The 19562-nt window shown below is 49.6% G+C and overlaps 1 protein-coding gene across 1 annotated transcript in view; it reads right to left on the bottom strand.

Annotated features, from left to right (window-relative positions):
* Positions 1–17746, bottom strand: part of LOC144486703 (F-actin-monooxygenase MICAL3-like) — a gene marked incomplete at its 5' end in the record, with an annotated part of 256125 nt that extends 238379 nt beyond the window's left edge. The window contains 2 exons of the mRNA XM_078204702.1: positions 13531–13697; positions 17554–17746. Coding sequence (XP_078060828.1) covers positions 13531–13697; positions 17554–17746 — 360 coding nt within the window. The remainder of the gene's footprint in view (positions 1–13530; positions 13698–17553) is intronic.
* Between the last annotated feature and the right edge of the window lie 1816 nt (positions 17747–19562).

Below are 19562 nucleotides of genomic sequence, written 5' to 3' on the forward strand. Positions count from 1 at the left end.
GTGGGCTGGGCCAATCGGATTGCTCTGGGGGCGGGAAGAAAAAAAAAGGCGCCAGGAAGTGAAGCAGCTGCGGAGGAAGGCAGGGAGTGTGCAGAAGAGAGAGCCACGTTTTGAAGAGGAGCTTTTCCCAGGCAGTGAGAATTCGGTTTGGAGTGAGAGGCAGCCAGGCGTTCCCCTGCCTGTTCTTTTCATTACTGCCGAGGAGGACAGCCTTCAGCGCACTCGACCTACGTTGCTGCACGGATAGCTCGCGGCACCTCTGCCTCCTGCGGCATCATCTTCCACACGTGTGTCTCTCCTGGACTGTGTGTGTGTGTGTCGTGAGTAACTGGTGGGGACTATACAATCCAACTGGAACAGTGTCTACAAGTGTGTTACTGAGGACGAGGTTCCCCATGTGTGCACCAACAGATGGGCCCCAACAGTTATAGATCAGAGCTCTTGGTGATGTTTTGAACATTTTTTTTAGGGTTGAAACTGTTTGGTGGTAAGATCTTCGCTTTGGGATTCTTTACCCGTTGTATGTGTGTTAATTATATTTGTTATTAAATTTATTTTTGTTATTCCGATTCCAGTCCTGACATTTATGGGTAAACAGGGAATTAGCCAAATCAACATCAACTGCTAGGAATTCGGGATCCTGCTGATTGAATATTTAAAGAGTAGCCCCATATAGTAGTCAGCAGGGGGTTACACCTCATCTCCCCAACACATTAACACGGAACCCCATCTCCTCAATAAACTGACCCTGACCCCCCCATCTCCCCAGAACAGTAATCCTGAACCCCATCACCCCACACATTAGCCATGAATCCAATCTCCCCAACAGATTAACACTGAACCCCATCTCCTCAACAAACTAACCCTGAACCCCATCTCCCCAGCAGAGTAACACTGAACCCCATCTCCCAACACACTAACCCTGAATCCCATCTGCCCAACACAAAGACCCTGAACCCCATCTCCCCAACACATTAACCCTGAACCCCAACTCTCCAACACATTAAGCCTCAACCCCATCTCCCAAATACATTAACACTGAAATCCAGCTCCCAACATTAACCCTTAACCCCATCTCTCCTACACACTAACCCTGAACCCCATCTCAACAACACATTAATCCTGCACCCCATCTCCCAAACCACTAACCCTGAACCCCATGTACGCAACATATTAATCCTGCACCACATCTCCCCAACACATTAACCCTGAAACCCAATCTCCCCAACACACTAACCCTGAGCCCCATCTCCCCAACACACTAACCCTGAGCCCCATCTCCCCAACACACTAACCCTGAGCCCCATCTCCCCAACACACTAACCCTGAGCCCCATCTCCCCAACACACTAACCCTGAGCCCCATCTCCCCAACACACTAACCCTGAACCACATCTCCCCAACACATTAACCGTGAACCCCATCTCCCCAACACACTAACCCTGAGCCCTATCTCCCCAACACACTAACCCTGAGCCCTATCTCCCCAACACACTAACCCTGAACCCCATCTCCCCAACACATTAACCGTGAACCCCATCTTCCCAACATTATTCCTGAAACACATCTCCCTAACACATTGACACTGAACCCCATCTCCCCAACACATGACACTGAACACCATCTCCACAACACATCAACCCTGAACCCCATCGCCCCAACACACAAACCCTGAGCCCCATCTCCCAACGCATTAACCCTGAACCCCATCTCCCAACACATTAACCCCGAACCTCATCTCCCCACACATTAACCATGAATCCAATCTCCCCAACACATTAACCCTGAACCCCATCGCCTCAACAAACTAACCCTGAACCCTATCTCCCCAGCACAGTAATCCTGAACCCCATCTCCCAACACATTAACCCTGAACCCCATCTCCCCACCAATTAACCCTGAATCCCCTCTGCCCAACACAAACACCCTGAACCCCATCTCCCCAACACATTAACCCTGAACCCCAACTCTCCAACACATGATGCGCGGATGTCCAAAGATGTGCGGGTTAGGTTGATTGGCCATGCTAAAAATTGCCCTTAGTGTCCTGAGATGCGTAGGTTCGAGGGATTGGTGGGTAAATATGTAGGGATATGGGGGTAGGGCCTGGGTGGGATTGTGGTTGGTGAAGACTCGATGGGCTGAATGGCCTCTTTCTGTACTGTAGGGTTTCTATGATTCTATTTTATACCCCGTCCTATAAAGGCAAGAATGCCATATGCCTTATTCACTACCTTCTCCACCTGTGACGTCACCTTCAAGGATCTGTGGACTTGCACACCCAGATCCCTCTGCATATCTACACCCTTTATGGTTCTGCCATTTATCGTATAGCTCCCCCCTACGTTAGTTCTACCAAAATGAACACCATCTCCCCAACACATTAACCCTGAACCCTAACACCCCACACATTAACCATGAATCCAATCTCCCCAACACATTAACATGAACCCCATCTCCTCAACAAACAAACCCTGAACCCCCATCACCCCAGAACAGTACTCCTGAACCCCATATCCCCACACTCTGCTGTTTGTGATTTATATAAACAATCTGGAAGAAGGTGTAACTGGGGTGATCAGTAAGTTTGCGGACGACACGAAAATGGCTGGACTTGCAGATAGTGAGGAACATTGTCAGAGATTACAGAAGGATATAGATAGGCTGGAAATTTGGGCAAAGAAATGGCAGATGGAGTTCAATCCTGATGAATGCGAAGTGATGCCTTTTGGTAGAACGAACGTAGGGGGGACCTATACGATAAATGGCAGAACCATAAAGGGTGTAGATACGCAGAGGGACCTGGGTGTGCAAGTCCACAGATCCTTGAAGGTGACGTCACAGGTGGAGAAGGTAGTGAATAAGGCATATGGCATGCTTGCCTTTATAGGACGGGGCATAGAGTATAAAAGATGTTGCAGTTGTATAGAACGTTGGTTCGGTCGCATTTGGAATACTGCACCCAGTTCTGGTCGCCACACTACCAGAAGGACGTGGAGGCTTTAGAGAGAGTGCAGAGGAGGTTTACCAGGATGTTGTCTGGTATGGAGGGGCTTGGTTATGAGGAGAGATTGGGTAAACTGGGGTTGTTCTCCCTGGAAAGACGGAGGATGAGGGGTGACCTAATAGAGGTGTATAAAATTATGAAAGGCAAAGATAGGGTGAACGGTGGGTAGCTTTTTCCCAGGTCGGTGGTGAGGTACACGAGGGGTCATCGGTTCAAGGTGAGGGGGGGTCGGGGGGGAGGTTTAACACGGATATCAGAAGGACGTATTTTACAGAGAGGGTGGTGGGGGCCTGGAATGCGCTGCCGGGCGAGGTGGTGGAGGCGGACACACTGGGAACTTTTAAGACTTATCTAGATAGCCACATGAACGGAGTGGGAATGGAGGGATACAAAAGAATGGTCTAGTTTGGACCAGGGAGCGGCGCGGGCTTGGAGGGCCGAAGGGCCTGTTCCTGTGCTGTATTGTTCTTTGTTCGTTCTTGTTCACATTAACTATGAATCCAATCTCCCCAACAGATTAACACTGAACCCCATCTCCTCAACAAACTGACCCTGAACCCCATCTCCCCAGCACAGTAATCCTGAACTCCATCTCCCAACACATTAACCCTGCACCCCATCTCCCCAACACGAACCATGAACACCATCTCCCCAATACACTAACCCTGAAACCCATCCCCCCAACACACTAACCCTGAACCCCATCCGCCCAACACAAACCCTTAACCCCATCTCCCAAACACATTAATCCTGCACCCCATCTCCCAAAACACTAACCCTGAACCCCATGTCCGCAACACATTAATCCTGCACCCCATCTCCCAACTCATTAACCCTGAATCGCATCTGCCAACACATTAATCCTGCACCCCATCTCCCAACTCATTAACCCTGAATCGCATCTGCCAACACATTAACCCTGAGCCCCATCTCCCAACACGTTAACCCTGAACCCCATCTCCCAAAACACATTAACACGGAACCAATCTCCCAACAAATTAACCCTGAACCTCATCTCCCCAACACATTAACACTGAACCTCATCCCCCCAACACATTAACACAACGCCATCTCAACAAACTAACCCTGAACCCCATCTCGCCAGCACAGTAATCCTGAACCCCATCTCCCAACACATTAACCCTGAACCCCATCTGCCCAACACAAAGACCCTGAACCCCAACTCTCCAGCACACTAAGCCTCAACCCCATCTCCCCAACACATTAACACTGAAATCCATCTCCCAACACTAACCCTTAACCCCATCACCCCAACACATTAATCCTGCACCCCGTCTCCCAAAACACTAACCGTGAATCCCATCTCCTGAACATATTAACCCTGAACCCCATCTCCCAAAACACATCAACACGGAAACCAATCGCCCAACACAGTAAGCCTGAACCCCACCTCCAAACACATTAACACTGAATCCCATCTCCCCAACACATTCACCCTGAACACCATCTCCTCAACATATTAACCCTGAACCCCATCACCCCTAGCCTCTGGGAGGCTAGAGAGGAGATTGCAGAGCCTTTGGCTTTGATCTTTGTGTCGTCATTGTCTACAGGAACAGTGCCAGAAGACTAGAGGATAGCAAATGTTGTCCCCTTGTTCAAGAAGGGGAGTAGGGACAACCCTGGTAATTATAGACCGGTGAGCCTTACTTCTGTTGTGGGCAAAGTATTGGAAAGGATTATAAGAGATAGGATTTATAATCACCTAGAAAGGAATAATTTGATTAGGGATAGTCAGCACGGTTTTGTGAAGGGTTGGTCGTGCCTCACAAACCTTGAGTTCTTTGAGAAGGTGACCAAAGAGGTGGATAAGGGTAAAGCGATTGATGTGGTGTATATGGATTTCAGCAAAGCGTTTGATAAGGTTCCCCATGGTAAGCTTTTGCAGAAAATACGGACACATGGGATTGAGGGTGATTTAGTGGTTTGGATCAGGAATTGGCTAGCTGTAAGAAAACAGGGTGGTGGTTGATGGGAAATATTCATCCTGGTGTTCAGTTACTAGTGGTGTACCGCAAGGATCTGTTTTGGGGCCACTGCTGTTTGTCATTTTTATTAATGACTTGGATGAAGGCGTGGAAGGATGGATGAGTAAATTTGCGGATGACACTAAAGTCGGTGGAGTTGTAGACAGTGCGGAGGGAAGTGGCAGGTTACAGAGGGACATAGATAAGCTGCAGAGCTGGGCTGAGAGGTGGCAAATGGAGTTTAATGCGGAAAAGTGTGAGGTGATTCACTTTGGAAGGAGTAACAGGAATACAGAGTACTGGGCTAATGGTAAGATACTTGGTAGTGTGGATGAACAGAGGGATCTGGGTGTCCATGTGCATAGATCCCTGAAAGTTGGCACCCAGGTTGATAGGGTTGTTAAGAAGGCGTACGGTGTGTTAGCTTTGATTGGTAGAGGGATTGAGTTTCGGAGCCAGGAGGTCATGCTGCAACTGTACAAAACTCTGGTGCGGCCGCATTTGGAGTATTGCGTACAGTTCTGGTCGCCGCATTATAGGAAAGATGTGGAAGTGTTGGAAAGGGTGCAGAGGAGATTTACCAGGATGTTGCCTGGTATAGTGGGAAAATCGTATGAGGAAAGGCTGAGGGGCTTGAGGTTGTTTTCGTTCGAGAGAAGAAGGTTAAGAGGTGACTTAATAGAAGCATACAAGATGATCAGAGGATTAGATATGGTGGATAGTGAGAGCCTTTTTCCTCGGATGGTGATGGCTAGCACGAGGGGACATAGCTTTAAATTGAGGGGTGAGAGATATAGGACAGATGTTAGAGGTAGGTTCTTTACTCAGAGAGTAGTAAGGGCGTGGAATGCCCTGCCTGCAGCAGTAGTGGACTCGTCAACATTAAGAGCATTCAAATGGTTGTTGGATAAACATATGGATGATATTGGAATAGTGTAGATTAGAGGGGCTTTAGATTGGTTCCACTGGTCGGCGCAACATCGAGGGCCGAAGGGCCTGTACTGCGCTGTAATGTTCTATGTTCTAACACATTCACACTGAACCTCATTTCCACAACACATCAACACTAAATCCCATCTCTCAACACATGAAACCTGAAATCCATCTCCCCAACACACTAATCCTGAGCCCCATCTCCCCAACACACTAACCCTGAACCCCATCTCCCAACACATTAACCCCGAATCCCATCTCCCCAACACATTAACCCTGAACCCCATCTCCCCAACATTAACCCTGAACCCCATCTCCCAAAACACATCAACACGGAAACCAATCGCCCAACACAGTAAGCCTGAACCCCACCTCCAAACACATTAACACTGAATCCCATCTCCCCAACACATTCACCCTGAACACCATCTCCTCAACATATTAACCCTGAACCCCATCACCCCTAGCCTCTGGGAGGCTAGAGAGGAGATTGCAGAGCCTTTGGCTTTGATCTTTGTGTCGTCATTGTCTACAGGAACAGTGCCAGAAGACTAGAGGATAGCAAATGTTGTCCCCTTGTTCAAGAAGGGGAGTAGGGACAACCCTGGTAATTATAGACCGGTGAGCCCGGTAGCACAGTGGTTAGCACTGCTGCTTCACAGCTCCAGGGTCCCGGGGTCGATTCCCGGCTCAGGTCACTGTCTGTGTGTAGTTTGCACATTCTCCTCGTGTCTGCGTGGGTTTCCTCCGGGTGCTCCGGTTTCCTCCCACAGTCCAAAGATGTGCGGGTTAGGTTGATTGGCCAGGTTTAAAAAAAAAAAATTGCCCCTTAGAGTCCTGGGATGCGTCGGTTAGAGGGATTAGCGGGTAAAATATGTGGGGGTAGGGCCTGGGTGGGATTGTGGTCGGTGCAGACTCGATGGGCCGAATGGCCTCCTTCTGCACTGTAGGGTTTCTATGGTTTCTACCCTTCTTAAATAACAGGACCACATTAGCTATCCTCCAATCCCCACACATTAATCCTAAATCCCATCTGCCCAACACAATAACCCTGAACCCCATCTCCCCAACACATTAACCCTGAACCCCAACTCACCAACATATGGGCGGCACGGCACGGTAGCACAGTGATTAGCACTGCTGCTTCACAGCTCCAGGGACCTGGGTTCGATTCCCGGCTTTGGTCACTGTCTGTGTGGAGTTTGCACATTCTCCTCGTGTGTGCGTGGGTTTCCTCCGGGTGCTCCGGTTTCCTCCCACAGTCCAAAGATGTGCGGGTTAGGTTGATTGGCCATGCTAAAAATTGCCCCTTGGTGTCCTGAGATGCGTAGGTTAGAGGGATTAGTGGGTAAATATGTAGGGATATGGGGATAGGGCCTGGGTGGGATTGTGGTTGGTGCAGACTCGATGGGCCAAATGGCCTCTTTCTGTACTGTAGGGTTTCTATATTAAGCCTCAACCCCATCTCCCCAACACATCAACACTGAAATCCGTCTCCCAACACTAACCCTTAACCCCATCTCCCCAACACATTAATCCTGCACCCCATCTGCCAAAACACTAACCGCAAACCTCATATCCCGAACACATTAACCCTGAACCCCATCTCCTCAACACACCCTGAACCCCATCTCCCCAATACTAATCCTTAACCCCATCTCCCCAACACATTAATCCTGCATCCCATCTCCCAAAACTCTAAGCCTGAACCCCATGTCCACAACACATTAATCCTGCATCCCATCTCCCCAACACTTTTACCCTGAACACCATCTCCCAACACATTAACCCTGAACGCCATTTCCCCACACACTAACCCTGAATCCCATCTCCAAACTCATTAACGCTGATTAACATCTCATTAACAAACTCATTAACAACTTCCAACATATTAACCCTGATCCCCATCTCCCAACACATGAACCCTGAACCCCATCTCCCAACACATGAACCATGCTCCCCATCTCACCAATACATGAACCCTGAACCCATCTCCCAACACATTAATCCTGAACCCCATCTTCCCAACACATTAATCCTGAACCCCATCTTCCCAACACATTTACACTGAACCCCATCCCCCCAAAACATTAACCCTGAACCTCATCTCTCCAACACTAACCCTGAACCTAATCTCCCAAAACACTAGCCACGAACCCCATCTCCCCAACACACTAACCCTTAACCTCAACTCCCGACACATTAACCCTGATGCCCATCTCCCAACACATGAACCCTGAACCCCATTTCCCAACACATTAACCCTGCTCCCCATCTCCCAATACATTAACCCTGAGCCCCATGTCCCAAAACATTAACCCTGAACCCCATCTCCCAAACACATTAGCCCTGAACCTCATTTCCCAAACACATTAGCCCTGAACCTCATTTCCCAATACATTAACCCTGAACCACATTTCGCAACACACTAATTCTGTAACCCATCTCCCCAACATTATCACTGAACCCCATCTCCACAACACACTAACCCTGAACCCCATCTCCTCAACACACTAGCCCTGAACCCCATCTCAACACATTAAACCTGAACCCCATCTCCAACGCATTAACCCTGAACCCCATCTCCCCAACACATTAACCCTGTATCCCATGTCCTCAACATATTAACACTGAACCCCAATTCCCAACACACTAACCCTGGACCCCATCTCACCAATGCACTAACCTTGAACCCCAGCGTCCCATAGATTAACCCTGAATCCCATCTCCCAAACACAATAACCCTGAACCCCATCCACCCAACACATTAACCCTGAACCCCATCTCCCCACAACATTCATACTGAACCCCATTTCCCCAAAACAAAAACACAGAACCCCATCTTCCAACACATGAACCCTGAACCCCATCACACTAATCCTGAACCCCGTCTCATCAACACATTAACACTGAACCCCATCTCCCCAACACAAACCCTGAATCCCATCTCCCCAACACTTTAACCTGAACCCCATCTCCCCAACACTAACCCTGAACTCTATCTCCCCCCCACATTAACCCAAAATGCCATCTCCCCACACACTAACCTGAACCCCATCTCCAAACTCATTAACCCCGAACCCCATCTGCCAACACATTAAACCTGATGCCCATCTCCCAACCATGAATCCTGAAACCTACCTCCCAACACATTAACCCTGAGCCCCATCTCCGAATACGTTAACCCTGAGCCCCATCTCCCAACACATTAACCCTGAACACCATCTCCCAAAACACATTAACCCTGAATCCCATCTCCCAACACATTAACACTGAACCCCATCTCCCCAACAAACTAACCCTGAACCCCATCTCCCCAGCACAGTAACTCTGAACACCATCTCCCAAACACATTAACCCTGAACCCGATCTCCCAACACATTAGCCCCGAACCACATCTCGCAACGCACTAATCCTGAACGCCATCTCCCCAATAAACTAACCCTGAACTCCATCTCCCCAACATATTAACACTGACAGGGCGGCACGGTAGCACAGTGGTTGGGTGGCACGGTAGCACAGTGGTTAGCACTGCTGCTTCACAGCTCCAGGGACCTGGTTCGATTCCCGGCTTGGGTCACTGTCTGTGTGGAGTTTGCATATTCTCCTCGTGTCTGCGTAGGTTTCCTCCGGGTGCTCTGGTTTCCTCCCACAGTCCAAAGATGTGTGGGTTAGGTTGATTGGCCATGCTAAAATTGCCCCTTGGTGTCCTGGGATGCGTAGGTTAGAGGGATTAGCGGGTGGATATGGGGGTAGGGCCTGGGTGGGATTGTGGTCAGTGAGACTCGATGGGCCAAATGGCCTCTTTCTGCACTGTAGGGTTTCTATGATTCTATGATTAACAAAGAACAAAGAACAGTACAGCACAGGAAACAGGTCCTTCGGCCCTCCAAGCCTGTGCCGCTCATTGGTCGAACTAGACCATTCGTTTGTATCCCTCCATTCCCAGACTGCTCATGTGACTATCCAGGTAAGTCTTAAACGATGCCTCCACCACCCTACTTGGCAGCGCATTCCAGGCCCCCACCACTCTCTGTGTAAAAAACGTCCCTCTGATATCTGAGTTATACCTCGCCCCTCTCACCTTGAGCCTGTGACCCCTTGTGATCGTCACCTCCGACCTGGGAAAAAGCTTCCCACTGTTCACCCGATCTATACCCTTCATAATTTTGTATACCTCCATTAGGTCTCCCCTCATTCTCCATCTTTCCAAGGAGAACAAGCCCAGTTTACCCAATCTCTCCTCATAACTAAGACCCTCCATACCAGGCAACATCCTGGTAAACCTTCTCTGCACTCTCTCTAAAGCCTCCACGTCCTTCTGGTAGTGCGGCGACCAGAACTGGACGCAGTACTCCAAATGTGGCCTAACCAGCGTTCTATACAGCTGCAACATCAGACTCCAGCTTTTATACTCTATACCCCGTCCTATAAAGGCAAGCATACCATATGCCTTCTTCACCACCTTCTCCACCTGTGCTGCCACCTTCAAGGATTTGTGGACTTGCACACCTAGGTCCCTCTGTGTTTCTATACTCTTGATGGCTCTGCCATTTATTGTATAACTCCCCCCTACATTAGTTCTTCCAAAATGCATCACTTCGCATTTCTCTGGATTAAATTCTTGATGGCTCTGCCATTTATTGTATAACTCCCCCCTACATTAGTTCTTCCAAAATGCATCACTTAGCATTTATCTGGATTAAATTCCATCTGCCATTTCTCCGCCCAATGTTCCAGCCTATCTATATCCTGCTGTATTGTCCGACAATGTTCATTGCTATCCGCAAGTCCAGCCATCTTCGTGTCATCCGCAAACTTGCTGATAACACCAGTTACACCGTCTTCCAAATCATTTATATATATCACAAATAGCAGAGGTCCCAGTACAGAGCCCTGCGGAACACCACTGGTCACAGACCTCCAGCCGGAAAAAGACCCTTCGACTGTTACCCTCTGTCGCCTCTGGCCAAGCCAGTTTTCTACCCATCTAGCCACCTCTCCTTGTATCCCATGAGCCTTAACCTTCTTAACCAACCTGCCATGAGGGACTTTGTCAAATGCCTTACTGAAATCCATATAGATGACATCCACGGCCCTTCTTTCATCAACCGTTTTTGTCACTTCCTCAAAAAACTCCACCAAATTTGTAAGGCACGACCTCCCTCTTACAAAACCATGCTGTCTGTCACGAATGAGATTGTTCCATTCTAAATGCACATACATCCTGTCTCTAAGAATCCTCTCCAACAACTTCACCACCATGGACGTCAAGCTCACTGGCCTATAATTACCCGGGTTATCCCTGCTATCCTTCTTAAATAACGGTACCACATTCGCTATCCTCCAACCCTCAGGGACCTCACCTGTGTCCAATGAAGAGACAAAGATTTCCGTCAGAGGCCCAGCAATTACATCTCTTGTCTCCCTGAGCAGCCTGGGATAGATACCATCAGGCCATGGGGATTTGTCAGTTTTAATGTTACCAAAAAAACCTAGCACTTCCTCCCTTGTAATGGAGATTCTCTCTAACGGGTCAACACCTCCCAACCCCATCTCCCAATACATTAACCCCGAACCCCACCTCCTCAACATACTAACCCTGAACCCTATCTCCCCAACACATTAACCCTGAACACCATCTCCCAACACGTTAACACTGAACCCTATCTCCCCAACTTTAATCCTTAACCCCATCTCCCCGACAAACGCACCCGGAACCCGATCTCCCCAGCAGAGTAACCCTGAACCCCATCTCCCAAACACACTAACCCTGAACCCCATCTCCCCAACACACTAACCCTGAACCCCATCTCAACACACTAACACATTAACATCTACTAACACATTAACATTGAGCCCCATCTCACAACACATTAACCCCGAAGCCCATCTCACAACACACTAACCCTGAACCCCATATCTCCAACACATCAATCCTGCACCCCATTTCCCCAATACATTAACACTGAACCTCATCTCCCCCACGCATTAACCCGAAACGCCATCTCCCCACACACTAACCCTGAATCCCATCTCCCAAAACATTAACCCTGCTCCCCATCTCCCAATGCATTAATCCTGAGCCCTATCTCCCAACGCATTAACCCTGAACCCCATCTCCCAAAACACATTAACCCTGAACCCCATCTCCCAAAACATTAACCCTGCTCCCCATCTCCCAATGCATTAATCCTGAGCCCCATCTCCCAAAACACATTAACCCTGACCCCCATCTCCCAAAACACATTAACCCTGAACCCCATCTCCCCTACACATTAGCCCTGAGCCCCACCTCCCAACACATTAACCCTGAACCCCATCTCCAAACACACTAATCCTGAACCCCATCTCCCAACACTTTAACCCGGAGCCTCATCTCCCCAACACATTAATCCGGAGCCCCATCTCCCCAACACAGTAATACTGATCCCCATCTCCCCACACATTAACCCTGAACGCCATCTCCCAACACATTAATCCTTAACCCCATCTCCTCAACATTAACCCTGAACCCCATCTCCCAACACATTAACCCGGAGCCCCATCTCCCCAACACACTAATCCTGAACCCCATCTCCCCAACACTAAACCCTGATCCCCATCTCCCCAACACGCTAACCCTGAAACATTTCCCAAAACATTAACCCTTAACCCCATCTCCCCAACACTAACCCTGAACCCCGTCTCCGCAACACAATTACCATGAACCCCATCTCCTCACATACTAACCCTGACCCCATCTCCCCAATACATTAACCTAGATCCCATCTCCCCAACACTAACCCTGAACCCCAAGTCCCCAACACATTAACCCTGCACCCCATCTCCCAACATATTAACCCGGGGCCCCATCTCCCCAACACTAAACCCTGATCCCCATCTTCCCAACACACTAACCCTGCACCGTATCTCCCCAACACACTAACCCTGAACCCATCTCCCAAAACATTAACCCTTAACCCCATCTCCCCAACACTAACCCTGAACCCAGTCTCCGCAACACATTGACCCTGAACCCCATCTCCCCAACACAATTACCATGAACCCCATCTCCTCACATACTAACCCTGACCCCATCTCCCCAATACATTAACCTGAATCCCATCTCCCCAACACATTAACCCTGCACCCCATCTCCCCAACACATTAACCCTGAACCCCATCTCCCAACACACTAACCCTGAACCCCATCTCCCCAATACATTAACCTGAACCCCATCTCCCCAACACTAACCCTGAACCCCATCTCCCCGACACACTAACCCTGCACCCCATCTCCCCAACACACTAACCCTGCACCCCATCTCCTCAACACACTAACCCTGCACCCCATCTCCTCAACACTTTATCCCTAAACCCTATCTGTTCAGCCCCTTTAACTATGATGATCTGTTGATGCTGTTGAGCTCTAGATCTCCTCAATCTCCATTAACTGTTCCACAAAAGAAACCTGCGACAATGAATCCCACTGCTCTTTTCCATTTAACGGGTTTGTCTGCATTCTCCTGACCCACCCTTGGGTGCATTAGTTTATTTAGTGCTACAACCTGAGATTCACCTCAAAGATAAAGCTGTCTCCCAATCAAACAACAGCACTCACCGTAGCTGGATCCTGATTGCTCCTCATTCTCATTCTCTGCCTCACTTTCTCCTTCTTGGTCACCCTTCAGCAACCGATGAATCCTCACAGCTTCCATCCATGGGACACCATCCGAAGAAGCCAGTACATCTTTCTCATCCTCCATCTCATACTCAGAGCTACTGCAACTAAACCCAAAAAGATCCTTTTGTCGGTTGTGCCGAGTTAGAACATATTTGGGCAGTGGATAAATCAGCCCAGTTTACAGGGATTGTTACCGACTTGCAGGAAGTAGACAAGACAAGACAGGAAGGGCACAGCCACACACAGCTAAACAGGAACAAAGTGTGAGCAGACAGGACCAATTTTAAACAATCCACCATGACCGGCCATGCCTAGGTCCAATGCTCTGGAATTCCCTCCTTACACAGCTCTGTTTTTCATGCCTCTCCCTCCTCCCTTCAAATACCATTCAACATCTATTTCTTTGACCAATCTGTTAGGCACCTAACCTAATATCTCCTTGGCTCAGTATCATATGTTAATTTATAATACTTCTGTGAGGTGTTAATAATGAGTATAATGTTGCTGTTTGAGACAGGATAAACTCAACCAGACAGGAAAAGACAGGAATTAGACACGATGAGACACAAACTTGACTCAACAAGACAGTGCTAAAAACCAGACAGGATGAGGTACAACCAGACAGGAACTAGACACAACCAGACAGGAACAAGACAGGGACCAAACAGGAACTAAACACAAGACTGGAGCCGGATATGAACCAGGCAGGAACTAGGCTGGAACCAGACCGGAAGCAGAGCAGAAGCAGACAAGAACAGACAGGAACTAGACAAAATCAAAGAAGAATTAGACAGGAACTAGATACAATCAGAATGGAACTGGACAGGAACTAGGCGCAACCAGGCTTGAATTAGACAGGTAGCAGGCACAACCAGACAGGAAGTAGACACAACCACATCGGAACCAGACAGAAATAGACAAGAAGTAGACACAACTAAAATGGATCCAGACAGGAACTAGACATGAAATAGACACCACCAGACAGGAAGCAGACAGAAACTCGACATGAACGAGGCACAACCAGAAAGGAACCAGACACAACCAGACACTGACCTCCCCACACACTGACCTTTCCCTGTGACACTGACCCTACCCCCGACACTGACCCGACCCCCCCCCGACACTGACTCTACCCCCCCCGACACTGACCGTTTCCCCCCGACAGAGACCGTCTCCCCCCGACAGAGACCGTCTCCCCCCGACAGAGACCGTCTCCCCCCGACAGAGACCGTCTCCCCCCGACAGAGACCGTCTCCCCCCGACAGAGACCGTCTCCCCCCGACAGTGACCGTCTCCCCCCGACAGTGACCGTCTCCCCCCCGACAGTGACCGTCTCCCCCCCCGACAGTGACCGTCTCCCCCCCGACAGTGACCGTCTCCCCCCCGACAGTGACCGTCTCCCCCCGACAGAGGCCGTCTCCCCCCGACAGAGGCCGTCTCCCCCCGACAGAGGCCGTCTCCCCCCGACAGAGGCCGTCTCCCCCCGACAGAGGCCGTCTCCCCCCGACACTGACCGTCTCCCCCCGACACTGACCGTCTCCCCCCGACACTGACCGTCTCCCCCCGACACTGACCGTCTCCCCCCGACACTGACCGTCTCCCCCCGACACTGACCGTCTCCCCCCGACACTGACCGTCTCCCCCCACACTGACCGTCTCCCCCGACACTGACCGTCTCTCCCCCGACACTGACCGTCTCCCCCCGACACTGACCGTCTCCCCCCGACACTGACCGTCTCCCCCCACACTGACCATCTCCCCCGACACTGACCGTCTCCCCCCGACACTGACCATCTCCCCCCGACACTGACCGTCTCCTCCCGACACTGACCGTCTCCCCCCGACACTGACCGTCTCCCCCCGACACTGACCGTCTCCCCCCGACACTGACCTTCGCCCTGACACTGAACTCCCCCCCCGACACTGATGCAAACTAAATAAGCAATATAAAACTCCAGTTGAGACTCTACTGGAGAGGAAAGGCAAGAATAGCCAGACACTATCCACAGCCAGCCCCGGACATGGGATGAATGGGAGCTAAATGAACCTCAGCGGCCCTGGTCTCGAACTTCAGCGGCCCTGGGTAAGTGGATCTCCTACATGCACACAAAATAAAGACTCTTGGACGATGTCCTAGACACGGTCCGCGGATCGATATAGGTTCACTTTAATCAATGGGGGTAATCCGAAGCTTATGGGAACCTATTGGAATGGTCAAAATAATCCACTCAGAGAAGTGTAAACCCCTAAATCTGTAACTTTTCAAGCCAGATATAAAATGGAGGATACACTGGCCACATGGTGACTCTGTGCAATCCACAGGCAGGTCTAGGAAAAGTACAAATCTTTAAGTATTCGTTCACCGGAAACAATAGGAGAAACCTGGACACAGGATAGGTCACCACAACTAACAATAGGGCTCTCCCTGAATGCAAATGTCTATACTCCCTGAATCACCTTGAGCAATGGACAGAAGCCTGGACACAGGGTAATTTATCATCACTCCTTGGAAGGGCAACAACTAACCCCCTGGATCACTTCAAAATAATATATGTGAAATCATTAATTTATGGGCTGGCAGGGTGGCACAGTGGCTCACACTGCTGCTGCACAGCGCCAGGGACCAAGCTGGATCTCCGACTTGAACCACTATCTGTGCGGAGTCTGCATGTTCTCCCCATGTCTGCATGGGTTTCCTCCAGGTGCTCCGGTTTCCACCCACGCTCCAAACATGTGTAGGTTAGGTGGATTGGCCATGATAAAGTCTCCCTCAGTGTACCCTTCCACAGTAACTTGATTACATTATTAATGTAAGCCAACTTGGAACACTAATCAATAAATAAATAAATAGTCAAATAAGTCATTTTTGAACTGCCAACAAAAGTTCTTGCCTCATGCCAAAGCCAAAAACCATCCGGATAAACGAGGATGTCCCTACACCCCCTCACGCTGCCAACGAGTGCCCCCATACCAATCCGATACATACTACCCGAATCCACCCAACACCATCCTGTCCACCACAACATAAAACACCCACGAATAAAAAGTCTCCCCATCCCATCAGCTCCGGGAGCTCCCCCACCCCACCCACCCTAACAGACACACACGGGAGGCAAAAGTGTAAGACAGGGGAAGACAACAAACTACCCATCAACCCACAACCTACCCATCAACATCCCTATCAGAAAACCCCCAGAACTTTCCCTCTACCGCCTGACCTCCCCACAGTAGCCCACCTACTAACACCGTACCACCCCCCCCCCCACCCCCACCCGAAAAAACTGGAGTCTGACTGAGCCCCCCACCCCCACCCGAAAAAACCGGAGTCTGACTGAGCAACAGACAAAACCTCCCCATCCAGGAAACCCCCCAAAAAACTCTCCAACACACACATCGCCTTGACATCCATCCCAACGCCCAGAAACACATAAACCCCCTACCCAGCAGCCCCTTCCCCTTTACACACACCACCTCAACAACCACCTCCCGCAACCACCTAAAATACGGCAGAACCAAATCATCACCCTATTTTCCTCTTTCCCCCAACCTTTAAAACTTCCCATTTGTTTTTCTCCCCCACACGAGGATACCGCCCATTCACCACCCCGCACAAGAAAAAACTAACAGGAGTAATAATATATAAAAAAAGAGGAAAAGGCCCAGGAAGCAAGAAGACAACAAGCCTCAAGATAAGGACAAGGCATCACAGGGGGCAACAAGGGTTGGACCTGGGCCGAAAGAAAAGTGGCAGAGCACGATGAAAAGGGGACATGTCCTCTCTTTGTCCGACCCCAAAAACTGACCCTCTCTCCCCCGACCTGACCTTCCCCCCGACACTGACCCTCTCCCCCAACACTGATCTTCCCTCCTTGACACTGACCTTCCCCCCGGACACTGATCTTCACCCCACCTGCACCCCCCCCCCCCCCCCCAGTACTGATCCTCCCCCCCGACACTGACCTGCTTCCCAATTCCTGGCTGGTTTGCTGAAAAACGCTGCTGAGGTTATGCTCGGCAAGTGTCTCCTCTGGCACCTCCTGCAGATCCTCCTCCCGTTCCAGTGAAACGCGAATGTTCTCCAGCTCAATTCGCTCTGGAGTGCCCCGTAATCGCTTCGCATGACATGGCTCTGCTATGGCATCACTCTGCAACGCTGCAAGAGGAAACATCATGTTTACAAGGTAGATATTGAGCTGGTGACAATGTTCATTCAGTTGCAGTTAAGGAACACACCGTGATCCCCAGGGTAGTTCACTTTGATTAACAGAATTAGGAATGACATCGATGAATGAGAAAACACAGGTCAGCCCAGGGAAATGAAGGAATAGGTAAAGAGAAGTGTGCTGATTCATTTGGCAAGAGATTGAATCAGAGAGTCATAGAGGTTTACAGTATAGAAACAGACCCCTCGGCCCAACTTGTCCATGCCGGCTCTTTTTTTAACCACTAAGCTAGTCCCAATTGCCCACATTTAGCCCATATTCCTCTATATCCATCTTACCCATGTAACTATCTGAACGCTTTTTAAAAGACAAAATTGTACCCGCCTCTACTACTACCTCTGGCAGCTTGTTCCAGACACTCACCACCCTGTGTGAAAAAATTGCCCCTCTAGACCCTTTTGTATCTCTCCCTTCTCACCTTAAACCTATGCCCTCTAGTTTTAGACTCCCCTACCTTTGGGAAAAAATGTTGACTATCGAGTGATCTATGCCCCTCATTATTTTATAGATCTCTATAAGATCACCCCTCAGCCTCCTATGCTCCAGAGAAAAAAAGTCCCAGTCTATCCAGCCTCTCCTTATAACTCAAACCATCAAGTCCTGGTAGCATCCTGGTAAATCTTTTCAGCACTCTTTCTAGTTTAATAATATCCTTTTTATAATAGGGTGGCCAGAACTGTACACAGTATTCCAAGTGTGACCTTACCAATGTCTTGTACAACTTCAACTCCTGTATTCAATGTTCTGACCAATGAAACCAAGCATGTCGAATGCCTTCTTCGTCACTCTGTCCACCTGTGACTCCAGGTGGACAGAGTGGCAAATGAGAAAGTCAATTGTGACTTTTTGAGACAGGGACAAGAAGTTCTGTGAGTTAATGATGTTTGAAGGAGCCAGGGCAGACAGAGAGAGTGATTGTGGGATTCTGGGCCCTAAGGGATATTGTGCCTGATTTCCAAAGCAGGTGGCTGCAGTCAGGAAATTCCTGACGTAGCAGAAGCACCTCACCTCTCCCCGCCCACTCCTCCGGGTGTAATGCCCTTTTCCCTCCTATGTTAACTCTGAGGAAGCAGAGAGTCAGGCCTGCCATCCCAGGGTGTTGATTGTCGGTACCCACAAGGAACGTTGACTATTGAGGCTGACTGATCAAAGGCCCATCTCAATTCTCCAGGACATTGTCCCAGGTACAAAAACAGAAAATGTTGGAAAATCCCAGCAGCTCATACAGCATTTGTGGAGAGAGAATGGAGCCACTGTTTCAAGTCTGGATGACTCTTCATTTGTGTCAGATGTTTAGTTATGTTTTGAAGTGGAAGAACCTCATTGGACACACCTATACCTTTAACACCGCATACTACTCTCACTGTCTCCCAGGCTCAAAAAGAAGCAGTCACTCCAGGGGAAGCATGGAAAACGTGAAGGCCTGCAGGTGAGAGTGGTCCCAAGGCCCCCCTCCCCAGCTTACTCCTTGCAAATGTCCAATCTCTGGAAAACAAGTTAGACGAACTTAAAGCCAGACTCACTTACCAAAGAGAACTGAGAAACTGCTGTGTGCTCTGTTTCACGGAGATGTGGCTCACTCCTGCTTCACCGGAATGTGCCCAACAACCAAAGGATTTCTCAATCCACTGAACGGACCGTACAGCGGCCTCAGGCAAGGCTAGGGGAGGTGGGATCTGCTTCCTAATCAACACCTCATGGTGCCTGGATGGAGCAACACTGGCGAGTTTCTACTTCTTGGACCTG

This window comes from Mustelus asterias, unplaced genomic scaffold (genome assembly GCF_964213995.1).
Source record: "Mustelus asterias unplaced genomic scaffold, sMusAst1.hap1.1 HAP1_SCAFFOLD_431, whole genome shotgun sequence".
Taxonomy (NCBI): domain Eukaryota; kingdom Metazoa; phylum Chordata; class Chondrichthyes; order Carcharhiniformes; family Triakidae; genus Mustelus; species Mustelus asterias.